At 36.7% G+C, this 17553-nt stretch overlaps 1 protein-coding gene across 1 annotated transcript; it reads left to right on the top strand.

The window, feature by feature from the left end:
- Nucleotides 1-1244: 1244 nt before the first annotated feature.
- Nucleotides 1245-15673, top strand: ZDBF2 (zinc finger DBF-type containing 2; the record flags this gene model as incomplete). Its single annotated transcript, XM_072418703.1, is given in 5 exon segments — nt 1245-1296; nt 3610-3661; nt 8914-9019; nt 10714-10841; nt 12757-15673. Coding segments are annotated over 5 exon segments (2928 nt in total). The 3' UTR covers nt 15347-15673.
- Between the last annotated feature and the right edge of the window lie 1880 nt (nt 15674-17553).

Here is a 17553-nt window from a genome sequence, read left to right as displayed (position 1 = left end):
ATTGTTATAAACGTGAGCGTGCATAGGGCTAATATCCTAAACCTGACAGTTCCAGGCTCCGCTATTTAAAATAATTGTTCCCAATTGATGAGTAGCTTGAAGATATATTCAGAAAACAGGGAGATGTCAGCTCAGATATTCTGGAAGAATGATATATTATGAACTCGACAACTATTAGCCTGAAGGTTCTGGCCTGTGTAGCCAGTGACAATATGCTGCCATTTTGTCTCTGGAAAGCACTGAAATCAGAGATGACACTGAGCAATATAATAACTGCTCTATGCTTTTCTTTATTCCTCTTTTCTTTATTACCAACAATGCTTCCTATAAATGGAAGCATTGTTGGTAAACACAGCTAGTATTTTTTTTAATGTTTTTAATATGTTTTTGTAAAAGCTTGATGTATAATACAATTCACATTTGTGCCAAGCAGCACCGCATGCATTACTGCCATGTGTTATAATGTAGGTGAACATGTGTAGGAGCACTGTGGTGATATTTTTTTTGAATGGCACCTCAACACACTGAATGACATGCACTAGTGGATCTAATTTTCAAAATTTTTAATTTTTAAAAATTTGTGGGCCCACCGGCAAAGCTTTAGATGGGGCCGATTCACAACCAACGCCCAGTAGAAAAAAAATGGAGACTTAGAATAAGAGCAATGAACCGGGATTGCTGGTGCTGCTGAACCTGTACCAACCCTCCATGCTCCCACCCCCCATATCTCTACATGAACTCTCTGTGAAACTTTCAACCTCAAGCAATCTCCCATGCCCTCAATCTCATTTCTGCTCTCTTCTCTGACTTGTGGGGTACAGGCCACTAGCTTTGGCTTCCTCTGGCTCCCAGCTTTTTTTCCATTCTATATCAGAGCTGAACCCAGAAAAAAAACACCAAAGGTATTGGGCCACCTTCATGGCCAATCACAATCTTCTTCCATCCCTGTCCAACACACATTAAATGCTCATTGGTTGCGGGGAGGGGAAATATTCACTAATGCTTAATAGCATGTTCTTTGCTCCCCCAACACTTGGTGCTTTAGTCCTTTTGTCCAACATCCTGGGTTGTGGCCCTCACTGTCCACTTTACCCCCCCCCCCCTCCAAACAAGCAAGCAAATATTTATATTCAGTGTAGAGGAAGACCCTATGCCTAGCGTTGCTTTTAAAATGTTGTGTCTGTTTTATGATCAATTTAGGGGAGTAGATATAAATAATGTTCTTATTTTTTTTTTTTATACAGATGCATGATAAGAGAAGGCAATCTGAAGAAGGCTCGTCTGCTTCAGCACAAGGTAATAGAATTTAAAAACATTACAACCTGTTTACAGCCAAAAGGTTATAAACTCTCAGATATAATTTCATATGCAAAAAGTAGTGCCTTTCTCAAAAATTATCCATCTATCAATATGACCATGTGATACATTTTAAAATTAAAGGTCAGCTAATTGGCAAAATGTGTCCTGATTGAGACGACGGTACAGCAATATGATCACCCAAATAATAATGCATACTTGATGCTTTGTATGCAACTTTACTTGTACATCAAAACTGTGTGCTACATAATCATATTTGTATAAGGCCTGGTCAGTACCAGTATTCTCCAGGTACCAGTCCCTCAATCTATCGCCGCAGTCACCTATAGCAGCCCCCACTCAGCCTAGGGAGACTGGTTGTGTCTCCCAGCACACGGCTGCCCCCAGGACTTGGTGTGCAAGGGATGGTGTCTGGAGATAGGCCAGCAGCTGACCAGGAGCCCACAAATATAGAGTACGGAATTATCAGGAAATCCAGAAACAAGCCGAAGTCAAAACACAGGAAATCAGTCCACCAAGGGAGGTACAAAGGGAAGGGCACAAGCAGAGTTGGGGTCACAAGCAAAGGTCGGTCCAGGCTGAGTTCAAACAGAATGTCAGTAACAGGCAAAGGTCAGGAACAGAGAAAGACTCAAAATCACTCTAGCACAGGTAAGTCCAGCAGACGCTATACAGTCCCTGGTGACGAAGTGGCTTTAAAGTTCCAGCAGCCAATAGCAGTGCAGCACCGAGTCAAGAGTTGATCAGCCTCTAGAATCCCCTTCAGCTGTGCGCAGCCCAACAATGGATGCTGGGGATGCCAAAATACATCAGGTTGCACAACTAAAGAGAAGCAGAGGCTGCTGCTATCTTAGTTCTCCTGGCTGCTGCAAATGACATTGCTGGACAGAACAAACAGGGTTTTATACTGCGATGGTGCACAGTACAGAGTCACCAGACGGCATTTTCTAACAATTTACATGTATTTTTTGATACTCAACACAAAATGGCTGCATATTACACTATGTCTTTACACATGTTTACATGTTATTTGAAGCATATATAAACTACCTTTCATGCCAAAAAGCCCCTCTTTCTCTCATTTCTTCCATTTTCATCAGTTATCATACCAGGGTTGGCATACAGCATACTTAAGGAATATATGAGACGAGCCCACTGTATCTTTCTCTCTTTCTCTCTAATGTCCCTTGTTCACTGCTTTATAAATAGTCTGCTTAGGCATCAGTGTTCATGACAAAAATGTCCACTTCACCTGGCCATATGTATGGTTCAAATGGGCAAGGATGGATGACACTATGGCCGTTTATATGGCAATTCAGATGTAGAATAACCTCAGCCCATGAAAGGTATGATTCTTACATGGGCACAGTGAGCTAAAATAGAATAAATTACAAATAGTATGACTACTGTACTTGTTCCCACAGAATGAACTGGAATATCTCTTATCTGTCCAATAGATTAGAATCCCAAAATGCAATCAAGTATGGTTAACAGGTTGAGTAGCTGTGTGGGTCCTATGTCTGTAATCTCATGATAATGACACTTAAAACGCAGAAATAAAATGATTCCTTTAAATTGTAGATAAGCTGTTGCTTTGGATCAAAGTTACTAGAGCTAGATTGAGGCAGAGATGCAGATCTGACATTCTGTTCCTTTTATTTCTAATACCTATGGCTTTTATAGATTTCAGATTCAGGCCAGCATGCAATTCATTTTGTGGTGCCAGAGCAAAAGCAAATGCTTCACTTTTTATCATTCTATTCTTTCAATGTATGAAATGCCTTCAAATTATAAAATATAACAATGGTAATAGCTTGGTAGATTTAGTGCCCTGCTTGATCTGAACCTATGCCATTATTTGGCAGAAAGACCAGCTAAGGGTGATACACTTATACCAAAAGATTAGAAAGGAATATCAGAAGAAGCTATAACAAGGTAAAGCATTAGAAGAAAGTAGAAAAAGTATTTCTGACAAAAGAAATCCCTTACAGATTTTTGTGCTGGACTATTTTCTGTGGTAGATCTGGAGGTGTAGTTGCAGGTGCTTAGAACAAAAGGTTTATTTAAGTTAAAAAAGCAAACCTGGAGGAGGGAAAACAGCTGTCAGAACCTTTCCAAGATTAGCGCTGGTAAATATGTATATCTCCACAGGAGATGGACTACACAGGAGTGGAATATTCTTGAAATTTAAATTATAAAATGTTATATATAGTTACAAATGAGCTGATAAATATTCTTAGATTGTGATCTGTTAACATACTTTAATATTTTTATGTGCTCTTTTATTTCCAGATGTGGATAAGAAAAACGAGGTTAATTGTGTTAATCTGGAGAGCAGTAACAGGTACGTTTTATTCTGGGTCCTAATATTGTAAATTTGCCTATAGGCCATAATGGTTTGCCCACTAAAAGTTTATTCTTTCTCTTTAACTTAATTGCACTTACACTGGCCATATTATTTTGTGAAACTGTTGTTTAAATTTTGTGATAGAAATTAACATTAATCATTTTTTCAACTCCAATCTGATTGATGGGATTAAATTCACAATGGAAGCAATTTGGCTGACCAAGATTTGAACCACTTGTTTGGCATATGAGGTCCTGTAAACTTAAAATGTTTTTGAGGGAACCAGTGTTTCAGATATTAGATTAGGTAAAACAAATGGAATAATGGTGAATTATGTCACAAATCAATGTGTATATGGTCAACATTACTAGATTTAGAAAAGGACTACTTGTCTGGAAAACAAAAAGAATAATTTTCTGCTTCTATCAAAAATAGTGCCTACAAATCATGCTTTTATTACCACTATCTACGTCCCTTCTAAATGCCAATATAAGCATTCACTATTTAACTATGTATATAAATTCCAAACCTATTTTTCAGTATATTTGACATTTTTGGGCATTTTATTTAAAGCAGTGAATCTGGTATTCACTGCAGGTGCATGTATTTTCAATAGCGATTAGTGATTGGTTCATCACCAGTGAATATATAGAGAAAGTTACATTTGCTGCTTTATACATGAACATATGTCTCGCTGTATACAACTGTTATAAGCAAATATTTTTTTGTGAATCTATTGCTTGGCAGGCTTACAACACTGCTGCTTATATGCAAACCAGCATACTGCTAATAGCACACAGGAGGAATACAAGAGAGGAAAGCCAATCCCACAGTGATGTGGTTAGATAGTACCACTGAGGTGGTTGCTGAGCCAGTAAATAATAGTCCAAAAATAGGAGAGAGAAAGATAGAGGAAAAGCGGCTCTTGAAGGCAAGGGAATCTAACATTAGTTAAAAAACTTTTTTTAGTTTACTAAAATATAATAATCTAAAACATCAATTATAAAATGTCTATGACAATTTGGCAAAAGTTCTCTAAAACACTCTCATATATACAGCGTCCAAAAGTGGGTCAATATATACACTTAATGTCTCCTCCGACGCGTTTCGCCCAAATTGGGCTTCTTTTTTTTTGAGACCCTGGTATATTGAATCCAGGGGGAAGAAATGAGAGAGTGGATTCAACCGAAAATTCAAACAATGAGAATGGTGCAGTTGAAAGTTTTGGACGGTTAAATATTAATCGATTATTGATGGATGATGGTCAATTGTCTCACCAAAAATGGAAAATGGAAAAAATGGTATCTGGATTTTTGTGGAACATTTAGGAAATGTTTTTTCAGAATACCAGGAATATCCCAGGTAGTTCCAGTTCGTGACATAAACCAGTGGGAGGAATAAGGGGAAGAGCTGACGGCAGCCGTCCAAATCAGCATTTTTGGGCGCTGTATATGTGAGAGTGTTTTAGTGATCTATGGCTAAGTTGTCATAGATATTTTATAATTGATGTTTTGTATAATTATATTTTAGTGAACGAAATAAAGTATTTAAACTAACATTAGATTCCCTTGCCTTAAAGAGATGCTTTTCCTCTATCTTTCTCTCTCCTATTTTTGGACACAAGAGGAAATGTTGATCCTGGCATGATCTCCAGGTGAAAATCCCTGCAAAAGACTGACAAAAACAATTTTTGAAGAAAACTGTATTCAGTTTGGCATGATACCAGACACACTGAAAAATAGATTTTGGGTTTACCTACACTTAATAAATTTCAGTCTAGAATTGCACACATGTGGCTTCTTCAATACTTTTACAACCAAGTATACATTGAAATGTTTACCGTAGTGTTTAGAACAGAACTGTGAGAGTAGGAAGATGGGTTGAAGCAATAAAAATGGTAGGGAGGGTATAATCTTGAAACCACTTTCAAAACCCGTAACAAGCATTATTCCACCTGAAAAACAGTTAGAACCACAAATTCACTTATATGTCACTTTTTTTAGCTAGGGTCATTTTTGAACCTCCCCAGGGTGTATTTAATCAGTACACCCCATTTTCTTTTGTTGGTAACCTTTAATTATGTGAGGGGAGGGTCTTATGGATTGGATGGGGCATACGTAAAGAAAAGGTGGAAGGTCCTGTTTAATGGACAATAAAACGGGATCTACCCTCCCTCCTAATTTTGGAATACTGTTACAGGTATATACCCATTTACGATAAGGCAAGTAGATAGATAAGATAATCTATTGTCCTAAGTGGACTATGTGTTGACCCCTCTCTGCTGTTTTAGTTATACAATAATCTGCATTTAATCCATCAAGTCAATTTAAAGGAAGTCCTTCAGAAAATTCATTGCATTTTAAGTTCTTGTCAGCATGCATTGGCATAATGCATAAAAGTATATACCATACAATTTGTGTTGAATGACCCCTTATTTTTTGGATCATCCAGGAAGAGCTTGTCATTAGCTAGGTTTAACTACATAAAGTGTGCAACTTCCTAGAAAGTTTCTAAAAGAATATTTATTGTCAGTTTTATTGATCTGATTAAATCACATCCAGCACAGTGTCAGGCATATTATGTGTCTAAGACTACTAGATGTAGGTTGGATGGGTGCTTGAGCCCTCTCCGAGTGACACAAAGTTTGGGCACTGCACATGTCTCATTGAGCAGCATAGTGAATATTTTTCCTTGGCCAGTAGTTGAACTGGGGGGACAAAAATGTGTCTTGTCCAAGGGCTCCTTGGTTTCTCTATCCACAATTTATACATCATGTGTACTCAAAGCAATGCTCACTCCTGTATCAACTTTTGAATATCTTTAATTAGGATACATAAACTGTCTTATTTCGCATAAATATCCCAAGCTATCTGGAGAATGGGGAATAATGAAAGTCATTCATGGAACCTACACCTTGGAGAAATTAGACATATTCTGTTTATGATTTGGATTTATTACTTGAACATTCCACAATTCTATCAGATGTTACTAATATTTTTATGGTCAGTATTCTAAATGTTGTGTTCTACCAGATAATTTCCAATAATCCATTTTATTTTGTTTGGTACAAATCCATGAAATTCAATTTTCCATTTAACATTCTTGCGCAGTTGCAATTACAACTACAACAGAAAACAAGTGCCATGTGAACTTCATAAAACAAAAATTCTTTGGATCCTATGTTTTATACTAAACATGCTATAGAATATATTTGTAATGGATTCTTCTTGACATGAATTGTGCTCATGTGGACGATGGTAAAATAAATAAAGAGTTGGATTCACCAGTATACTTTAAATGCCAAAATGAGAATATATTTTGAAATATGAAAACAACACCTTATTTAACCAAAGGAGGATTTAAGGAGAAGATATCTTTGTTATAATTTAAATCCACATATATCTCTTGGATGAAAATTAATTGCTTGATTCTATAATGATCTTTCACGGATCTTGTCCGGTTTGTAACAAGTTATCGTTATGTTCTACCCTGTATTTGGATCTACAGTGTGGTGGACACTTTTCCAATGATTGGTAACTATATAATTTGTTAGCTAAATATAGTGAAGAATTGCCGTTTATATATGTACAGTAGAAAAGTTAAGAGATGTTATCAGTCAAAACTGATTTGCATGCTTTTTTACAATAATTTCTTTTTTTTTACATAAATGAAATAAAAAAAAAAACACACAAGAGTAAAATAATATGTTTAGATTCTAAGTCTGGAGAGCATTTCATTCAAAGGATCATACACTCCTATGGCTCGGAGGTTAGCATTCTGGTCTTTCCAGCACTAGGTAACAGGTTCATATCCCGGCCAGGACTCTATCTGCAAGGAGTTTTGTATGTTCTCCCTGTGTCTGCATGGGTTTCCTACCACATCTCAAAAACATACAGTTTGGTCAATCAGTTTTCCCTCAAGAATTGTCCTTAGACTACATTAATGACATATGACATTATGACAACTTTGAGGGACATTTAGTGATATGAATTTGGACTTTGAAAAGTGCTGTGTAATATGCCGGCACTATATAAACACTAACTATTGATAATAATAAATATATAAAAAGGGCAAAACTTTTTTTCAGTAGCAGCTAGCTACTGAACTTCTGACACTTCAGCGCCTGCCGTCTGCCAGACTCTGCATACCATTGCTGGATACTCCTTACAACTCTGTATATCAGACAACAATGTGAATATACTAAACATCTCTACATAAGAGGTATCTCTCATAATGTACTCTTTTACCAAGGTTATCGTATAACATTCTCCACAAGTCCCCTGAGGAAGTTGTTAGGCGAAACATGTCGGGCTAAGAAAAGTTTCACTCATATACTTATACGCAACTCCTAAGGATAGGGAACCTCTCTATAGATAGTAGGTCATATCTCCTATGAAATTGTGAATGGGAATGTCCGTACACATTTTTTATTCTACCTACTTATGTTACAAGTTTATATGCCTTATATACGTGACTTGAATATAATTTTTAAGTGCCAAAAAAAAAATCCCTGCTTTTTTCTGTCTTATTTTGTCACTAGTTGATGTTTTGGGGTTGGCACCAACATTAAAGCCCTGGAGGTTAGGTAGGGTACTTTCTCACTTTTCCTACTTATAGATATGTCTGTGATCTGAACTGATATAACAAATGCAATAAATGCTATATAATGCCACTTCCCAGTCTAAATCTATTTCCCTGTCAATATCAATAATGCCTTCTTCACATGCATGCTTTCAAAGCCACAATGCTGGTACAAGGAAGGACTTAATGCACTTTACTGCTGTTTTTTAAGGCCAGCTCATGCAATAAAAGTTCCTTTTGTAAAAAATTAAACAAAAAGAACTAACTGTGCTTGGACAACAAAAGCATGTTGCTGTTACACATCCCAAAGCCTTAAAATTAACTAGAAATCTGAATCAATCACTTTAGCCATCTACCTGTTCTCACTTTGTAAAGATTGATCTCATGTACAGTGTGCAGTAAATGCTTATAAATTCAAAGTATATACCCAAATGATGAAAGGTGTGCACATTCTTCTATTCTAAACTTCTATTGTGTGTGAAGACATTTTTAGCTAGAGAAATGGATCCCACATGCTTGTAGGCAAGGAAGATGGAGAATTATATTCAATTGCAATACTGTAATGTTACAGTACTTACAACCAGGTGGATGATACTGAATAAATATGTGATTGCCATAGACACCTTTTGTAACAACATACATATATTCATGTGTCTTTATTTTTCAAGTGGTAACCGACAAGCCCAAGAGCAGCTGGGAAACAATTTGCCCCACGGGTGTTATAGACAAGGATACTGCAGCTGCTGCCAAGTACATTATATTAACCTAGAAAAGGTAAGAAAACTTAATATACTGAAAGCTAAAGTAACGATAGTTGTATCCTAGATCATAGTAGATGGTATTTGACAGTGCTTTTTTTCTTGAGATACATTTCAAAGTGTGATGTTTGCATTTATTACTTAAAATGCCCAAATCAAATATGGTAAAGTGTCAATAGCCTTTCACTAATAATGAAAGCAGGTATTCTTTGCAAATAGTTAGAATAAAAAACACGGTTGTCACGTAGCACTGGAAGGTCCATGTTCTGCTGGATGGCTGGGGCTATTGACCAAGAAAGCACACCAAGAACAGGACCTGGTGTGGACAGCTTGCTTGCAAAGGCTGTGTAGTGTCAGGGACAACGGCACAGGGAACTTCTCAGGATAAAAATGGGTTAAAAATTTGCCTTGCAGACTGCAGTCAGGTAAATCTATCATTTAGGGGCTAGTTGTCATTAGTGGTTTTTGTAAGCAGTTTTACTGCTTAAAACCGCTTGCAAAAATTAATACCTTTGAAATGAATCGGTCCATTTTTTCATTTCAGGAAGCCATTTGCAGGGATGCATTTTTGCAAACACTGCATGCAGCGCCCAGGGGTAGGACGCCAGTAGGCACACAGGGCCTATAAATGTTTTTTTAACGCTAATGTGAACTAAACCTTAATGATAGGAGTATAAACTTTAAACTGTAAAGTGTTGTCGCTAGACAACATGATTAATATAGTTACTTCTAAGCTGGTCTCCAGGGTTCCACCATATACCCCCTCGTAACAAGTCCCCCACTTGGCTCTTTTTCTTCCACATTAGGGGACAAGGGTACTTTTTAAGGTGAACCAGCTTTGCCACCCTGTTCCCTCTACACTACCCCCAGTATTAAAAAACATGTGACCTGGTTTGTTACAGGAACAGTGGGACACATAATTGTTACCCTCCCATTCCTGACCTTCTTGACTGCTTTCCTGAGTCTGATTTAAATTTAAGGGGGACCCCATGTATTTATTTCTAAAGAAAAAGCACAAGATTCCTTTATGTTGCCAGCCCAGCCCCCCACTTTTAAAAGCAAACAAACCATTTACCCAAATAAGTTATCATCTTCATCCAGCTTCCAACGCCTTGGTAGTGTTGGACGAGACAGATGTATTTTTTTTTTTTTTAAGGGGGGGTGTCAAAGTTTTCTTTACAAATTTCTTTTTAGTTCTTTAAGACAGCAAGACAGACTATCAATAGAGAACCTAGGTAATTCTGCAAACATGTAATGGATTTCATAAAAGTTTTTTGCTATTAGGTGGCAAATGTTTTCAATCCCGGACTAGTTCAAGGGAAATAATAGTGAGAATTGCTGAAAAGTGAAATAACAGTTATGTGATTACAGTCATGTACATTGAACCACAGAATAGCAGACAATTTTAAAAAACTTTTTCATAGTCATAAAAGACACAGGCATCCATTGTCACCAGGATTAAAATAAAGGACAATCTAAATTTTGAATTGTCATTTAAACAGGATAAGGGGGGGGGGGGTCTTTAAATGCAGACACTTGTTCCACTGACAACTGTTTAAGCTGGAATTAACCTTATTTATAGATATTTCCTCTTTCATTTTGTTGTGTCCATAGACAAAAAAATGATCACTGTCATTTATATTTTTTATTTTGATTTGTCTTAATTTACTTTGATTTTCTATTTTTTGATTTCTAATTGTTTTATCTTAGCATCTTGCAAGTGACCAGCACAGTCGCATATCCAGGCTACATAGAAACCGGTTTAGTACAAGCACATTAATGGAGAGATTCTTGCAGGATGTTCATCTCTACCATCCTCAAAACTACCATGATACTAGGTATGAGTTGTAAATACATAAAACTCTGTCACAACACACCCTCAGCTTAACTTCATAAAATACATTTTATATTATTCTGATTTATTTCCTAAAATCTAATTATATACTAACATAATAAATTCCCTGGCACAATTCCTTATTAGTTGGAGATCCAATCAGACTTGTATTGCGCAATGTTGTCAATACAAAATATTTTTGACACTGTGAGCTAGAGGAAAAAGAAAATAAGTTTATTTTTATGGGGTAAAACAAAAAACAATTGTTTTATATTATGACTTATTTTATGGTCCCGCCATTGTAACTTGTTGAAGCTAAACATAAATGGCCACCCCTGCTGTCACCACTGAATAAACTGTACTATTACAGTTCCAGGAAATTGACATGGGAACAATTTCACTCTCCAGCAAAAAAAATTGAAAAGATTCTAAAATGTCATAAACTAGTAAGTAATAAATAGTCTTGATTAATTCATTGATACTGAAAACAAGACACAGCCAGGCACAAAGTCCTACAAAAAGCATCCAGATTATTTGCCTGCCTGTTCAGGAAAAGAAATAAAGTCTTGGCAACAGCATACACTCTCAAGTCACCATGAAAGAATGGTTAGGAAACTAATAGGGATTTAGGAACAAATAAGTAAGAAATAAAGTCACCAAATACACTGCGAACAAATGACCACGCTTGTGACTACAGGTAGTATAGAGCAATTATGTGCATCTGCTTCTCTTAAACCTCTCTACAAGCTCAGCTTCCATTGCAAGAAAACTGCACCCAGAAGTGTTAATGAACACCCTCAAAAACACTGCCTATGACATGCTTCTGTATGTCAATTAGTAAAAAAATAGGCACTGGGGATCAGTTAAACCCTCTCCCCCAACAATGGCCCTTGCTGCTGTTAGGGGCAGGCTGGGGTCAGGTTTTTGCCAAAAGGGATGAGCACTACACACTTTGTTTCCCCTTTTATAGCAAACCAGATTCCGGAGGCTCTTTTAATGATAAAAGAGGGGGCACACACACACTCCCTGCCCTATTTTCCATCCAGGAAGGTCTCAAGCCAATTGGGTATGGTTTGAATACTGGGGAAATAGAAAAGGGAGAGTACTAGCCTACAGCAGGGTAATCAGCAGTCTCTCACCAGGGTTGGTCACTGTGCTAAATAAGCAGCTCAGTCCACAGTTTCCTTATCAGATCTATATCTTAATCCAAAAAAGGCAAGACAAGCTAAAAATATTTTTCAAACACAGAGCTCTGGGAACAAGTCAAATAAAACTGCCTTTACAGGCAAATGCCTGCAATGACTTCTATAAACACACAAGTATTTGCAAATGCTAGCATGTTTGCCTGAAACTGAACTCAAATGCTTATCTCTGCATAGGTAGGTGCCTGAGAGCGGTAAACATCACAGTTGTTTTACTGCAGGTCTAAACATATCCTAACTTCCTGTGTACTCTGCTAGTGCTGCATTTACATTTAAAGTAGACTTTGCCTAATACTCTTCTGTAGGCTATAGGACACCCTGTATGATATGGAGTAGAGGAGGGGACATTCTGTAGCTAAAATCAGAAATAATCAGGACAGGGTTAAAACAATGAACGAGCAATGGGCCTGATTTATTAAAGTTCTCCAAGGCTCCAGAGAATACGCTTTCATTAGTGAAACTGTGTGATCCAGCAAACCTGAAATGGATTTCTTCAAAGTTATTTGCTAGCAAATGTTTGAATCCTGGATCACCCAGCTTCACTGAAGAAAGTGTATTCTCTCCAGCCTTGGAGAGCTTTAATAAACCACTGCCATTTTTACAAGGTGAAAAAAAGAAAATTAAACTTAAAACTACAAGCTGGATTTTTAAAAAAACGATTATTCCTGTGTTTAGATAAAATGTTAGTTAACAATATATTCACATTTGCCTTTTCAGACCAACATATGATGATATACCAGAAGTTAATGTGTTTACCTCGTCCCATGAAGACAGAACATGCACTCTCACACAGGAGAATATGGCTACTGTTTCCAGTAGTGGAACACCAACTGGTTGTATCTCTGAATCATATAAAAGGATCAATTGCAATGAAATAACATTCAACACATTTCCTGAAGAGGGACAGTTCTCCAAAACTGGGGATCCTCAACAAAACATCAGAACTTCTCTGACTATTTGCCAAAACGCCTTATGTAAAACAGGAAACGCCATACCTCTCTCCTTTCACGATAGCACTTTACCTTTATGTTCTACTACCCAGTTGACTGCAAACAACATTACTTTTAAAACTCAGCATGCTGAGACAAATTCTGGGAATTTCAAAAAGTGCCCGGGTAATGCTATGTCAAAAAACCCAACAAACAACTTCCAAAACAGACATTTCAATTCCCAAGGCAGCTATCATGTGACCTCAGATATGTTTAGGAATGAAAAGTTTTTCAAATCTCAGGAAAACAAGGAATGCATTCTCAGGGATCATGAGCTATGTAATGACTCAAGCAAAGTGAAAAATGATGGGAAATATAAAGGATTTTCTCAGTTTAGGAACAACGTGATTCAACTGAGCAAAGATGATGGAACTCTAGTAGATGAGACCATTGAGGCAGTAATTAAAAAATACTGCAATGGACCTTTATCAGACAGGACAACAGAAAAAGATGAAGACAGTGTACTGTCTCTAAAGGTTCCATCAATTACTGGAGACTCCACTCTAAGCTTCGATTGGAATGTACCCTCAGAATTAAAAGACGATAACTTAAAACTCACAATGGCAAACATAGACTTGCACAAACAGTCTGATGTAAACATTGATGAGGAGTACAAATCAAAACTTAAATGTATTTTGCGTGAAAGCCCAACCAAAGAAGTGCAGAGCATAAAACATGAACAGGACGAGGAAGTTCTCCCAGCTCTGCCTCATATCCCTCCATCATTTGTTGGTAAAACTTGGTCCCAAGTAATGTATGAAGATGATTTAAAAATTGAAGCCCTAGTCAAAGAGTTTAGGAAGGGAAAGTTCCACTGTTACTTTGAGGACGATTACTCAGTGAATGTGGGCCATAGGAGAAAACATAAGAGCAGACAAACAGAGAAAAAAGTTCAAGCAAAGACAGAAAACCTATCCGAGCCCCAAAAAATGAATTTGTTGCCATTATTTGAAGATTTTTGCGAAGACCATCACCCTGATACAATTAGTGTTAAATCAGAAGGCCTTTTAAAATCTAAGCATCCTAAGCCCTGCAGACGAATATGGAGACAGGCTTCAAGATGCCAAGTAGTGAAAGTCAGTCATGGTACTCAGACAAGTTTGGTCAACTATCCGGTGGTTAAAAAGAAAGTCCTAAAAAGTGAATCACAAGGAATTTTTGATTTCCTAGAGGAGGAAAAGACTCCAGACATGAAAACTAGAATGTGTGCTTTAAAGCTTCCAGAATCATACACCAAAATTTTAACTCCGTTGCAACCCAAGACAATGGTATATGTTCTTTCCCACCCAGATATAAAACCAAGTACTTGTAAGAGAAATCGTAATCGGTGCTCCACCGACAGTAGGGACTCTGTATATTTTAAATATAAGCAGTCGCCTCTGAAGTATTATGACCCTTCAACAAATCGTATCCTTAAATCCCCTCCCAGAAACTCAGTACGAGGAATAAGTGGCAAGGCACTTTGCGTTAGAAAGCTGTTCAGAAGTCTTAGCAGTGAAGGAAATGTTGATAAGGTGGATCCTGAACAGAAGGAATCAAGTAGTTCTAAGAAGTCTCTGAGCAGTTGTTCTGTTGCGTCTTTACACTTTGATTCTGTAAAGGGAAAAGATTTAAGCTCCAGCATAAAGGGAAGTGGATCTTCAGTGAATTCGGAATATATAGGCAGTGGCTATGTAAAATCAGGGCACTCCGAAAAACCATATGCACAAATGACTATTTCTCCATGCAAAGCAACTAACACCAAGGCCAAGAAAGATACTCAACATAGCATCCTGTTATCAAAATTTAAAAGTAAACCATTGAAACAGCAGAAGTTGATTACAAAAGAGCCTCCTAACTATTCCTCTAGGCATAGCAGGTCACGGATGGAATCTAGAGATGCTGCCCGATCTAAACATAATCCACACAAGATGGCAAAGAATTTAGGAAAACAAGGAAAATCCAAATGTAGAAAACAGCCAAGAAAGAAAACTTCCTCAGTTCTTCCTAAATCAGACAGATCTTTTTCTCAGGCTCGTCAGCCGAGTAAAAGGAAAGTGACAAACAAGAGGAATTTGAGCACAGTTTCAGATCATAAGAAAGGACTTGTAAAGTCACAGTTGGTTCCACTAAACCCAGAAAAAAGAAAGCAAAGTATGACAAAAAACAGTTTTCAAAATAAGTATCAAGACAAAAATATTACTAGATCTCGGAGCAAAACCTCTGAGCTTATAGTACAGAACACGATGCATTATCTAAGGAGTAGACATGTAGTAGCTAATAAAGCTTATAATACTAGAACTTTTACTAATACACTCACCAGAAGAAAAGTTAGGTGAGCTAATAAGAAAATGTCATGTTATGTTTATGGACTAAAAAGATACTAAAACACTGTGTGCTGAAAAACGGGTATTGAGGTACATTTTTTTAATACTTTTTATACTTGTTTAAAATATTTGCTGAGTTATGAAAAAATATTTTACACTTTTGTAATCTATTAATAATGTTTATTGTAAGATATTTTTGTTAATGTAAAACAATGTAAATGAGCTTATCATAAGAATAGTTGTCTTATTATATAATAAGGAATTAGGATGAATAGATCTTCAAATTCAATTTATTGTTTTTTATAAATGTTATTAAAGCTTTATTATAAATTTCATAAATATATCTTTACTGAATACTGCCTATGATTAGAATACTGTAGATGTAAAAGATATTGCTCTAGTTTTCTAAAGTCATTTGAAAAATAGCCTGGGAAAATTTCACTTTTTTGCCTATTTAGTCAAAATTGCACCTGTGATGAAATTAAAAAGTTTACTAAATATATATTAACTGTGGTCACTGTGCATGTACCTGCTGACACCTAAACCTTTCTCAGCTTCTGGTATCGACCTTAAATTATTTTGAGGACTCCTAACCATCACATCTACCTATAGGGCCTGATTTATTAAAGCTCTCCAAGACTGGTCAGGATACACTTTCATCACCTTTCATCACCTCCACCAGATCCATTACAGATTTTTTGGATCACCCTGCATCACTGATAAAAGTCAGTCTTGGATAACCTTAATAAATCAGGCCCATATAGTCAAAAGCATGTGGACAGGTGTTTTCAGTAAAGGGTACTGTTAGCTCTACAGCACACAATGATATTTTAGACAGTTGTAAACTTTTAATCTTCTAGCAACAGTTTGGGAACGTTTTTTCTTCTGTTCCATCATGAAGAGTCCATGTGCACCAAGCCAGATCCATAAACAGACGGTTGACTAGGTGTAATGTAGAGAGACTCACGTGCCATGCACCGAGCCCTGACCTAGGCGTGAAATATTTCTTAGAGAATAATAATTTGCTTTGCTAAGTGACCAGTCCAAACTCCTTTAGTAAATCAACCCCAGTGAGACTTTTAGGAGTTTAGGACAGTCACCATATTTTTTGACAGTACCATAATCTGCCTAAACTATTGTCGGGGTTTTAAAGCATGTAAAAGAAATGACCACAGTCAGCTATTTTGTTTGTTGCAGGACTGAACTGGAAACACATATAGTGGTCAAAAATATTAACAGTAAAAAGTAAGTTTAAAACTGTGTCCATTTATAGATTACCATACTCAGGGGCTTTCTGTACTGTATCTTGTGGCAGCACAATCAACATTCTGGAATCTGTCATTTCAGGACAAAATATAGGATTCCAGGAAGATGATCACATCCACTGTCATCCACCTAAAACAGGGCTATCCAACTCCAGTCCTTGTGGGTCAGTATCTGCACACATTTTTGGTATTTACAAAGTGAAAAAAGCAAATTTAGGAAGATGTGGTTTACAAAGAGTCAGAACATGACTGAATAATGACAATTCTTACTTGTATGTGGAATGACAGATAGATGGATAGATAGATAGATACATACATAGAATTGGAATGATAGGTAATGTCATAATACCATTTCGCTCCACACATCCAAATATAAGAACAGTTACTGATTACTCTAATTTTTACTAGGCTAATATTACTCTGCTGGAGTAGGAATGGTTACCTTATGTTACTAAAGAGTAGAGGTTTTAGTTAGTCACAGTTTAGGCAGGTATATATTTTTTTAATTGATCTGATCAATATATAAAAGAAGCTACTCAGAATATAACATTTATTAAGTACATAGAAAAAAAAAGCATAAACCAACTCAACTGAGCAGCATTGATAGGTCAGCAAGAAATGTACGGAGCACACAAGGGTGCAGTGCACATCATACCGTTGAGCAACAAGATATCAATTACAATTCTTAGAGATAGGATTTCTCTTCCCACTAACCTTCAACAAATAAAATCTATTCATTATTTGTTTAGTAAATTTTAAATCAATGGACTTGATTTGTCAAAGCTTTCTGGAGACTGGAAGGGATAGACTATCATGGGGGAACTTGGCTGATCCAGTAAACCTGGAATGTATCTGGTCCAGGATTGAAAACATTTGCAAACTAATAGGAAATGTAAAGAAAATTTTAAGAAACTCATTCCAGGTTTGCTTTAACAAATCATACCCATACTGTGT

The sequence above is a fragment of the Pyxicephalus adspersus genome, chromosome 7, assembly GCF_032062135.1.
Source record: "Pyxicephalus adspersus chromosome 7, UCB_Pads_2.0, whole genome shotgun sequence".
NCBI lineage: Eukaryota > Metazoa > Chordata > Amphibia > Anura > Pyxicephalidae > Pyxicephalus > Pyxicephalus adspersus.
The sequence above is the reverse complement of the archived record's forward strand: the minus strand, read 5'-3'. Positions and strand labels throughout refer to the sequence as shown.